The 12,674-nt window shown below is 32.2% G+C and overlaps 1 protein-coding gene across 1 annotated transcript in view; it reads right to left on the bottom strand.

Annotated features, from left to right (window-relative positions):
• LOC149166153 (putative anthocyanidin reductase) overlaps positions 1-10,629 on the bottom strand; it is a 47,397-nt gene extending 36,768 nt beyond the window's left edge. Inside the window, exons 1-6 of the mRNA XM_089431295.1 lie at positions 10,354-10,629; positions 9,971-10,137; positions 9,576-9,788; positions 9,333-9,495; positions 9,037-9,232; positions 8,810-8,950 (exon numbers count right to left, since the gene is read on the bottom strand). Coding sequence (XP_089287421.1) covers positions 8,810-8,950; positions 9,037-9,232; positions 9,333-9,495; positions 9,576-9,788; positions 9,971-10,137; positions 10,354-10,483 — 1,010 coding nt within the window. The 5' untranslated portion in view covers positions 10,484-10,629. The remainder of the gene's footprint in view (positions 1-8,809; positions 8,951-9,036; positions 9,233-9,332; positions 9,496-9,575; positions 9,789-9,970; positions 10,138-10,353) is intronic.
• Positions 10,630-12,674: the final 2,045 nt, after the last annotated feature.

Here is a 12,674-nt window from a genome sequence, read left to right as displayed (position 1 = left end):
GTAGAATTTTTTCTACAAATCAGGTAGCTTTGATACCATGTAGAACTTTTTCTACAAATCAGTTAGCTCTGATACCATGTAGAAATTCCTACCTGTAGAACACCTAATAATGCAATGTACTAAAGGAAAAAACTTGATCTACTTCTACAAGAATTGAGCGGAAGCTTAATCGAACATGAGAAACATCAATAAGAACACATATAACTGATAAGAAGGAATCAATCACACATAACATAGAAGATATAACCTGGGGAAAGCCCTAGCCTAAAAACCCAACTTTGTATTATCATACAAGTGGAAATATAGCGAGTATTACAAAAAGAATCAACTCAAAAGCTATCCCGCTCTCTCTGCAACACCTCTGATGCTCATAGACAGTCAAAGGTTTCTCACAAACCTTCTTCTCTTCCCTCCAAGCCTCCTATTTCTATGCACAGTTTTTCCTGGGTCCTCCAGCTGCAACCTGTGTGATTCTCACCTCACACACAATGCTGACCTTTGAAATAACTGCACAAGCCTGAAGGAGATAAATACTCATCATGGATGAGCTTCCTTTACAGGAAAAATATTCATCCAACTGATAGTACATTGTCCCTTCTCTGATCTCAACTGGGTCTCTGACAGAACTGACATGCATCAGTTATCCATGAGTGAAAAAACATTTATATGAAAATAATAGTTGTCAAATGCATGCAAGCATCAACAAACTATATCTCATTAATTTAACAACTTGTTAAATTAATCTAACTGAACTTGATCCTCTCAATATAGAACTCATCCTTAATTCCTCAATCAGTGGAGCAAATCAAGGACACATTCCCTAATTAGTGGATAAATTATTGCATGTTCTCATAAACACTTCAAGTTTAATTTTCCATAACTAATTAACTCATGGAGATTAATTAATTAATATTTTAAACTACCGGTAAGACCAAATCCGAATTTACTTCCTATAGATAGACCAGGGGCTGCTATAAATAGGAAGGGACCCAGAAATGCTATTTTTAGAACATGTTATTTTTAGCAGTTTCACCTGTCACCCAAGGTGGCCAACATTCTCATTGGCCAAACTGCTATTTTTAGAAGTGCTCCTTTTAGCAATTATATTTTTAGCACTTTCTAAATTTAGCATTTACTATTGCACATTTTTCAACAAGTTATGCCACTTAGAAGTTGACCTTCATGTTTTCACACCTATAGTTCGGGAGGATGTAGCGTAATCCCCCATTATTCATGGCAATGAGGCTATTCACGTGTTTGTGATGTAAAAGACTCTAGAAGAGTTTATTTCGTAACTCTAGTTAAGAGTTTATGTAGTCAAACTTAACCACTAGTAGGCTATCAGGCTATGTTATAATCAGCCCACTAGGAGGAGGAGGAATTCCATTCTTTCGAGAGAATTTATTCCATAGATGAGAAAAGATAGCGAGGAGAGATAGGAGTTTGAGCACACAGGGAGGATTTGTGCACTGTAGCAGCCTACGAGCCACCTACATTACTTTTTTATATCTGCAACCATATTTCTAGACAGAGAAAGAGAGCGAAGCGACCTCACCTTCTAGCTGTGTTTTTTCCTGAAAGGGTTTCCCAGAGAGCATATCTTAGGTATTGTGTGTGTGAGATTATTTTGTCGTTCTCTACTTTTCTTCTTCATTTACTTTTACATGCATGCACTAATTACAATTAATTTTATAGCTCTAGAAATTAAATAAAACTGTAATAGTGTGGAATCACATATTTTTAATATAATATTATCATATCTGTTGTAACGAGCTGTCTAGTGGAATATCTACAACAGTATACAGATCAGTATTACAATAAAAATAATTTGAAGACCTGTGATGAAAGTACAATCCATATAAACCCGTTGATGTTGCAATCAACACCCTCCAAAATTTTCCCTACACTTGAATTTGGAGCCTATTGAGGATCTTACAATCTGCCACCTCATGGTTACTTCATGGTTAATTGACGTTATGCTACATGTTTAAGTCTTCTTCTCGGATTCTAATTGTCAAAGTTTCTTTCTCACACATGCTCTGTCCTTGATAAATGCATGAGCGCACCTTTCTTATGCAAGCCTAGATAGTTGACAATCAGTGCACACTTTCATTTGACAATTTCCTTCTCACTTTGGTTGTGATTGTACTTCTATTCTAGTTAGTTTTCCTGACTATTTCTCTTTCGCACCTTCGCTTTTATAAGTGTCACTTTCATGTTCATAACTGTCATGTTTGCTTTCTTTCACTTTTACAAGTGTCATTTTCATGTTATATTCACTCTGACATGTATCACTTTCAATTTCTTTAACTTTTCCAAGTGTCATTTTCGTGCTTTCTTAATGTCACAACTCTCGCTTCCAACCATTTTCACTCCTATTTGTGTCACACATTTGCAAATAACTAGAGGAAGTTCTATCACGCTCTTATGTATTATATGGTCTTATATATCATAAGAATATGTGATAGACACATGCCTACAACTTAGCGCACTTTCTGGTCACAGTCAACACCTTTGTTGCAACTTGTGTTCTAAGTGTCATAATGTGGCATTTCGACTGTCACACTTAGAAATAAGTGTCACTTTTTTGTCATCTCAAGGTGACTACTATTCATGAGTCTTGTGTATTCCTTTTGATTGTATTGATGGAATTCATGTGTGTGATCCATGTTTGAGTTGTTTTCAGATGCTTTTTCCTCTCTTACTCTACTGGTCCCACACTTGGTCATTTTTGAGCTCTTCTTGGTCCTCCTACCTAGTGCGAGTTCTGAAGGCATTAAACCTCTTACCAGTTGATGAGCACAACCTATTCATGAGTCTCACTTATGCAACCTTTCCCACCAAGTCTTGTGTACTAAGTCCTTCTCAAGGCCATCTCCAATGACTACACATTAAGAAATATTCTAGGTATGGCCACCTAACCGTTCTTGCTTGTATTAACTCACTACATTGATTTTTGATCGCCTCTTCCTTGCATAGCACATAGAGAACTCTTGGTTGACAACAAGGACCTCTTCCATCCCCTTGCAAAAATCAATTACATAATACAAAGGCCCTCGTACCGCCACAATGCATTGAGAACCTTCTTGGGAAAAGTGACTTACCTTTTGTTGCCTTTGTCAGTGAACTACGCAATCTCCTTCGACAATCATCCACTATTGTGCCAAACTATGCTAGCATAGGAGGCAGAGCATATTCCTGATGAAAAAATAGTCACCATTGAGAAAAACTACGTTGGTGTAGAGGCCTCCCCTTAATCCTAGTGTAAGGGGCAGTGACAAGGATTAGTATTGCTTCCACAGTTGACTATGATCCCTCTCTGCACCCAAGTCTTGTCCTGTCTAGCTTCTCTTAGTGCAGCGTGTAGTTTCAACAAATAATGAGCCTCTATTGAAACAACTTGTGATGTCCTTTAAGCCTCCTCTTCCTTCCAGCACATAACATAGTCTCAAGCAACAAGCCTTAAACCCTTGTTCACTAAGCTTCCCCCCTGTGCTGAACACTAACTCAAGTATCTCCCTCTTATCACATGGCATAGTCCTAGAGCTTAGTGAGGCCTCCTTTTAGTCCTTGTCAAGTCAAACCATGCTTTCACTATCTCATATTCCTTTGAGCCTATCACATGGCGTAGTATTAATCAACAAACTCATCAACCTTGTTCCTTGTGGTTGCCCATTGTGATGGAACTTTAAGAACTCCTCCTCAGAGTGCATGGCACAGTCTTAGTGAAAAATGGTGTTTTCCTAATCCATTATTGAGATCAACTATGCCTTCCTCATCAAGCCCTTCCTTCTCAGTCCTTTCACAATCCTATCATAAGCAAGTTCTTTCATGAGCAAGGTACATATACAATAGGTGATTTTAGGACTGATTTTTCCTTGTCATGAGTCATCTTCATGGGTATATGTACTTTCTAAGCATGACAAGATAATGCTTAATAAATATTTTAAGGAGAAGAGACAAAGAAGCAGTTGCAGAGAAGATGCACAAAGAGAAACCATAATGAAGGCGTGAAACAAATCCTCAACCATGAAAGAAAGGAGACATTGCATGATAAATCAGAAGGCCTTGATGCTGATGCAAGACCCTTTGGAGAGTTAAGATGAAAAACAAAGTATATCCTTCATGAAAATGAAGTGTTGATCGAATCTATCATGAAGAAGTCAAAGACATAGCGACAAAGAAAACAACTTGGCATTGCCACAACATCATGAAATTCAAGTCATGGCTTGTACAAGTGTCATCACAATGTCATATGTGTCCATGTGTCTTTCTATATTACTTATGGATATGATGATGTAATTATCAAAATGGAAATAACAAAATGTAATGTGTAGAAGTCCCAGAGTCATATGTGGAATATGAAAAGTCACATATGGACAAAAGAGTTATTAGGAAAAGTCCAAAGGTCACATTAGAAGTCCAAGAGTCATGAGTTTAGTTCAAGAGTCTTAGGGGATATGAAAGTTCATTCCTATTGTTATAAAAAAAACCTCATAACTCAAGCAAAGGGATTTTGGAGGCTTAGGCTTTGGAGAGCTAGTCTCAGCTTCTCTAACTTGACATAGGAGAGAAATCTATTCTTTGGAGAAGTAAGAATTGACTTAATGTTGCACTATTGGAGCTAGTGGCTCATCATTGTAATTGTGTACTTGGGTATTTCACCTAATAATTGAAGCTCAATGAGCCAACACATTTTCATGTATGTATCATGAATATTGTAGGATTATTCCTTGGATGTTTGTGGCATTTGCTATATTCATATGTACTAAGGAAATTGAAGTACTTCATTGGCTTTGGTACTTATCTTGTTGAATGCATGTTGTATTCACTTTAATGATCATGGTTCCTATGTGAACTAATTCACTAGATAATTACCGAAGCTTTTCTTGCTCTCGTCTGCCTCTCTTAGGATATTACTATTAATTTCCTTCTAGAGACTCACTCATGTCTCCCGCTCGTGAAAGTCTCCTTTTACACATTGCAACTGGTGTTTCATAATGTCCACTTACTTGGTTATTCAAAGGTTATGTGTATAATCTCTTATGCTATCCATTGGAACCAAGGAAAACCTTAATTTATGGTGGCCAGGCTGATACTTCAGATGGGGCTCCTACTCCAAATGGTGCAAGATCTAATTGAGAATTCACATCGGGGAGACCCCTTGTATATTGGCAGTATCTAGCACCATGAATACAACCCTAGTATAATATAGAAATCCATGCTTCCACTATTGAGTCACCTTTTGAAACTATATTTGGATATTTTTCACCTACAACCTTGGATGTTGTATATGGATAACAAGGAGGAGTGATGTAGGACCCCATAGGAAATGCATTGAGAGTTAATAAATTTGTTTAGAATATTAGGAAAATCCATTTACAAGTGCAAGAGATGTCAAACAAGTCATAGGAGAAATACAAGTCCGGACATGATCAACACAGAATAGACCAAACATTGAAAGTAGGAGATAAATTTTGGTTATAGCTGAACAAGAAAGACTACAATGCTCTAGTAAGAAGATCAAGGCTCTATAGTATGGTCCTTTCAAGATATTGGAAAAGGTGGAAGATAATGCCTACATATCTAGTCTACCTCCATTCATGCACATATACTTAATAATTAATGTGGAGAATCTAAAACTCCATGAACCTTCCATGTTGGATCAAGAAGTGGAGTAGGTTCTACATTTCATAAAAGCCTTAGCACCAAATGCTTTAGAAAAGTTGGTAGAGCACACAATTTTGTAGAAGATGTCCAAACCTATAAGATAGGGGTAGCAAGACGTTTGGAAGATTTGGTTGAAAGGAAAAATTATAGGCAAAGCACATTGATACTTAGGGAGAAGGTAGAGGAGAATTTTCATCACCTTATTTAATAAATAATTTGGGGACTAAAGTCCACACTAAATGTGAAGGTATGATATGGTTTGAATAATTATATTATTTCTCATCTGTCTCAATGCTTATAGAGTGGGAAAAATTTGAAAGAATAAACTTGTAGGTTCATTTTAATGACAGGTCTCAGCTTCGAAAATGAGGGTTTGAAACCTTTTAGAGTTGTTTTGACACATAAATAGGCATTTTTTGTGGTGAAAACTTTCCTGACTTATGTTGGGACTCCTTGATACTAATCTACATTCATAGACTTTTCCAACAACATAGATATAATGTCAATTAGAGCTCGTATGCAAAAAATTATGCCTCCCACGACCTACCATGTTGACCACCATGGTATGATAAAGATGCCACATCAATCCCCATTACTTACTCGTATAGGGATATCCATGTGTGGAATTTCAAGAAAAATTTAGAAGGTCCAAAATTATAACTCTAATTGGCAGTCGAGGAAGTCAAAAACCTGTTTGTATATGACTATTGGGAAATGTTAAATATCGAAGAAATGTTAAATATCGAACAACTAAGAGGGGAAATATTAAATATCGAAAAACTAAGAGGAGAAGGGGTTCTGTTCTATTTCATTATATTGTTTTATAGTTAGATAGAGGACCTAGGAGTGGGAATTTAGTTAGTAGAAAAGAGGAGGATAAGATTCTGTAGTAGCTTTCCAAGCCACATCTATAAGGTATTTCCACAAGGAGTACCTCTTTCTTTATATTTACATATTATCCATATTAAAGAAAAGTGAACAAAGTGGCCTCATCTTATGTTTATTTGTGAATGGTGTATGTGTATTTTTATATTTATAATTTTCACATTTCTACTATTTTTATGAACTAAGCATAAAATCAATACTTAAAAGAATGTGAGATATAAAGGAAATAAACCTTCATAATAAAATTTCAATATTTTATCAAATCTGTTGTGATGAATTAATCCAGTGAAATATACACAATAGTTTAGATACTATGTATACTCTAACAACAAAACACAATTCATTAATAACAAATATATAAGATACAAAACATCATATAAAATTACTTTTCAAAATCTCTTTCTCTTCCTTTTTTTTAATTCAATTATTTTTATTAAGCATAAAATATGTGAAACACCTCAAATTTTTATATATAAATAATAAATTCTTTTTAAAAATGATAAAAAAAATTCAATTACATTAATATATATATCATATTAATATCTTTTAAAGCTTTTAACGCAATTTACAAATATTTTCCATTCATCCCTTCATAATTATATGTTTTTGAAATAATATAATATAGATATTTTTATCATTACATATAGTACTTTCCTTAATCCTTTAATACAAATTTTGTTTTTGCTATTATAAATTGCATTAAAATACATTGTTACAAAATATTTACTCACATTTACTCAAACTATAGTGCAAAATTTTATAATTGAATTTTTCATTTAGTGTTTTTTAAAATTTTATAATTGAAATTTTCATTTATTGTGTGTTTTTTTTTAAATTTTACTATAATTTTGATGAAAAATGCTTATACATAAAATTATATATTAATAATTATAAAATATTCATTAATTATTTTAGAAAAATAAAAATATTATTAAATATTTAAAAGACGTAGAAACATTATTTTAATATTTTTAAAATAGATCTCACACTACTGATTAAGTATGACCACAATTAATAACAAAACATGTATTGAATCAAATAATCTCAATTTTAAAATATTTTTTTCTTTTGAGTCCTAAGCACTTTTAAAAAATTCTGAAACTTTATGTAAAAGTTTGAAAAATATACATGCAAATTCCTAACACCAATACACATTACAATCATCTTATATTAAAATGTATTTAACTAGTCTTTTCAATCTCATTTTATGATATGGAAAAAATCACAATCATTTTATATTATATTAAAATTTATGTAACTTGTTGTCTTTTCAATACCATTTTATGATATGAAAGAACTCTTTCGCATCTTATTAATATGTCCATAAACTAACTTTAAATTACTAAAGCACTATCTAGATTTATTGAGAATGAGAAGACACCATTTATATAAAATATAATCAATAGTTAATTTAGTAATTCCCTTGTACATATAAGTAAATCAAACTATTTAGTAATTCTCTTGTATATTCAAGTAAAGCAATGACATGTATTCATTGTAATTTTTATTTGTACATTACAAAATTTATACGATGAGAATATTATTAAATCAATAATAAAATTATTTATGTTTTTCATTATTAAAAATAATGTTTTTTAATATTTTTAATCAACACTTCATATTTAAAAGAAAATCTAAATAATTTTAAGAAAAACATAAAATTGTTTTTATATTTCTATTTCTTTCACATAAAACATAAAACATTAAATATTTAATTTAATAGAAATATGAAACAATTATCTCTTCTTTTCAAAAAGATTTACTTCCACTTCACAATATAAACTCTTGCTACTAATTACCCATTCAATTTTTTTTAGATATTTCTGACAAAAATACTTACTAATAAAATCATTCTTTAAAAATTAAATCAAATATTATAACATTTCAAACAATTATCCCCTCTTCTTAATATTCATCTTACCATTAAACTTTAAATACTAATTTCCCTTTCAAATTTCTTTACTTACCAATAAAACTAATCTTTGAAATTTATCAAAAATATTGTCATTTAAAAAATTATAAAATATACTATTTACATATATTTTTTAACAAAATGAGTTTGAAAAAATAACTTAATAATAAATTTTTGGGATTTGAAATATCGACAGAATATGATTATTACTGTGAATACTCTAAAATACAACTTAACATAAATTAACCACACAATAACATAAATTAACCACACAACTCTAAAATCAAGAATTTGAAATTCTTATTTTAATAAAACTTTACCAAATGAGTTTGAAATTCTTACTTTAATAATCCAAACGCTTTAGCTGATTTCACGGTGTCATTGATCATGTCTTCTAAACCGTATTTGTAGGAAAAACCCATGTCCAAAAGCTTTTTAGACGAAGTTGGCACATAAACACTACCATTCTCTTCATCACTACCTCTGCAAAAATAAACCAATTAAGCTTACTAGTCAATGCAAATATATAAAAATATGTCTTAAAAAGGTGGGAAGGGCAGATTGCCTACTTGAATGGTACGCTGAGTTCTGGATGAAGTTTATGAACTATATCTGCTAGCTCAGACACAGTGAGGGAGAACGCCGAGCAAATATGTCGCCCTTCTACATGGGGTTGCTCCATCAAAAATATATGAGCCTCACATACGTCATCTATATGAACTAATGGAATGGATCCCAAAAGGGACTGTGGATGCTCGGAATTACCTGTGGGTTTTAAACCAAACTTGTCATTTCAGATTTTTACGGCCCCAAATAAATGGAACCCTGTCTTCAAAAGCAAAACTAAGCGTGGAAAATCGAATACCTAATCCTGCCATTTCTATGAGCAATCGGCATGAAAACGGAAATGTAGAAGTAAGGCAAGGCCCACACACTGTACTCGGTCCAATTGTCACAACCTCCATTTCGCTCTTTGACCCATACTCAATTGCTGCTTGCTCCGCCAAAGTCTTGGCCACGAAATAAAACTGCACATTTCTAAATAATAATGAGTATTCTTATTTCGATTTGCAATGTTGGTTTTGGGAAGAAATGGAATTATACCCACCCCAAGAGGATGCTGGTGTTTCCTCCTCATGAAATCTACAGGAGTCCATCTAGATTCATCCAGACTGCAGCCGCTGAGAAATTCTCCCTCCTCGTTAAGCGGACAAGCTGCTGCTATCGACGAAGTATAAACCACGCGCCTCACCGATTTAGCTCGTGAGCAGGCATTCAACACATTCATTACTCCCTTCACAGCCGGCCCAACGAAATCATCCTACCCCACAATTTACAGAAAACTGTAAGATGTTCTGCTCCATCTCAGTGCAACTTCTAGGATATCTTATGCACAGTAATTAGATTTAATATCTCAAAAATCTACCATCAAAATAAATATATCAGCTCCCATCAATCATGATAAATCTTATGACCAGAAAAATAAAATTAACAATAATTTACCTCTGTGAGTTTGGAAAAGTCCATAGGACTGGCCACGTGGAACACCCCTTGACAGCCCTCCACTGCGGAATCGAAGGCGTGCTCTTCGCACAAATCTGCCTGGAAGAGCTTCAGTCTCTCTGCAGCCCCAGGCAGGGACAGCAGAGGCCCAATTTTTGCCTCATTTTCTGCATGCAAATTTCAGACCGGATAGGTACTGACATACTGTAAACTTGAAATTCATCGATTAACTGTGTTGATATATATATTAAAAAAATCCCTTCATACAGTTTGATAAATCTCAAATTAACGAAATCTATGCAAACCTACACTAGTTGATACAAAAATCTAACCAGAACTAGCATTAAAATTTACGCTTTAGACGAATGTAAAGAAAATAGTACGTGGATCTCTGAGAGTGGCGTTGACAGTGTAGCCTCTTTGGAGAAGATTCTTGACGAGCCATGATCCGATGTATCCCCCTGCTTTTGTAACGCACACCTTCACAACACCTTTCCCTTCTTGGATTTCCATTTTTTTTGTATGGTGGGAACAGGGAAGAATGAATACGGGATGAAAAATAATATTGCAGATAGATATGAATATGCAGGCTCCAGATGTGTATTTGCAGCTGGAACTTGCTTTTGAAAGCAATTTCGCGTTATCCAAAATCCAAGAAAATATGAGGACGTGAAGTGTTGCTTCTTTGGGCTAAAATCTAGGGGAAAAAAAACAGACGAGGCCATGGCCTCTTAAAAGAATACCTTCTTTAAGTCGTTTGATAATAATAGTCAGAGTCTTAAAACAATACTTTTTTAATGCGGTCGTTATAATCATTTTTTTTAGGGTTTAAGTTTAAGTTATTTAATTTATATAATTTTAGTATGGGCAGCTTTTTTGGTAAGGGTTTGAGTTTAAGTTATTTAATTTATATAATTTTAATATTGGCAGTTTTTTTTTAAGGGTTTTAGTTTAAGTTATTTAACTTATATAATTTTAGTATGAGTATTTTAAGGTGTAAAATTTATTTATATTTTAAATAATAAAAAAATCACATTTTTATTTCAAATAATAATAATAAAAACAATAATTATTTATTTTTATTTTATTTTGACAACTGATGATGATAATAACGACAACAACAATAAAAATAATAATTATTTATTTTTATTTTATTCTATGGAGTCAAAATATTTAATTATTATTTTATTTTATTTTGATGGAGTCAAAATGTTTAGAGAATATTAGATAGTATGTGTTTTTTTTGGACAATAATGACCCAATCACTGTATTTATAAAACATTACATATTATGTTTTGTTTTATTTACAATAATGACCCAATGACTAAGAAAGAGGAGAGACAACTAAGTGAAGTTGTCTATCATTGAATCTAATCAATACAGGCTAAGCAATTATTTCTAGGAATATACACCAGCTGTGAGGGAATTAACAACCCACCTCAACCCTTACTTGATTATATTACATTATGTTACACATTTCTACCATACTAGGATGGAGAGCACCTCTTGGCACAAAGTTTCTTATTTTTTATAATTTTAAAATAAAGTTGGTTGAGAGGGATCTACCAAATCTCTCACTGGTTAATAGATCCCGTGTTTAATTCCCCCCTTTAAATAGGTTATATTCCACATGAATAGCATCAGTCAATACCATGGGTTCTCATAAACTTGGAGCTCAAAAACCACCGGTAACTTGAGCAAGTCAAGTGTTACTTAACTACCCAAGAAATAATAATAATAATAATTTTTATTTATTTAACTTTAGATCGGGAGTTAAGATTGATTTAAGCTGGTTATTTTCTCCTTTAAAGAGTCCAAATTTGACATAAGTACCATGGATTCTCATAAACATAGAACTCAAAAACCACTAATAACTTGAACAAATAATTTATTTTTTTATAAAATAAAATTATTGTAATTTTATTAAATAAATTGTTCACAAAACATTGTACAACATCTTTACTATACAAGAACTCCTCCAAAAATTATATATATATATTAATTATTAATTTTATTATTATTAAAAAATAATATATATTAAAAAAATTAAATATTTATCTTAATAATATATATCTTCACTAATTTTTAATAATTTAAATGTATACTTGGTATTGATAACTTTATAATGGGATAGACATTCATCCATCATGATTTTGATCATGAAAGAACTTGGAATGGATTTTTATGACATATTTATGTTCTTTCCCATTTTTAACAATTTTTTTATAAAATATGTTAAATGTACTGTTATTAATATTCTTTTAATAAGATATTTATTTGATATTATTGATGATAAATTTTTATAGAAATTAAAATTAATAATGTTATAGCTGAAATTAATTGAGTTAATATTAAATATTCTAAAAATTAGATTACCTTACTTGACATTTTATTTTTATACTGTGAAACAAAAAACAAAAAAACTTTCCAAAATCACTATATTCGAAAGTTTGTTATTTCAATGATCAACTTATTGTGCCATATTTACAGATGCTATTTTAGAAAAATATATGTCATTACCATCACTGAGTGCATGAAGTTCGTAAACCTTTTAGATGTAATTCAATATTTTAAAAAAATTACACACATTTGTAACTGTCAGGTTCAAGGAAGCCTACGCCAGCTAATAGGTCACGTGACATGTCAATTAGGTCAAAACAAAGTATGTGCACTCAACTTCACCAAAATGTATAGACATTTGACT

The sequence above is a fragment of the Pinus tabuliformis genome, chromosome 5_1 (genome assembly GCF_031772625.1).
Source record: "Pinus tabuliformis cultivar Carrire ecotype Pingquan chromosome 5_1, CPIR1, whole genome shotgun sequence".
NCBI classification, from domain to species: domain Eukaryota; kingdom Viridiplantae; phylum Streptophyta; class Pinopsida; order Pinales; family Pinaceae; genus Pinus; species Pinus tabuliformis.
This window is presented reverse-complemented; position numbering and strand designations above follow the sequence as displayed.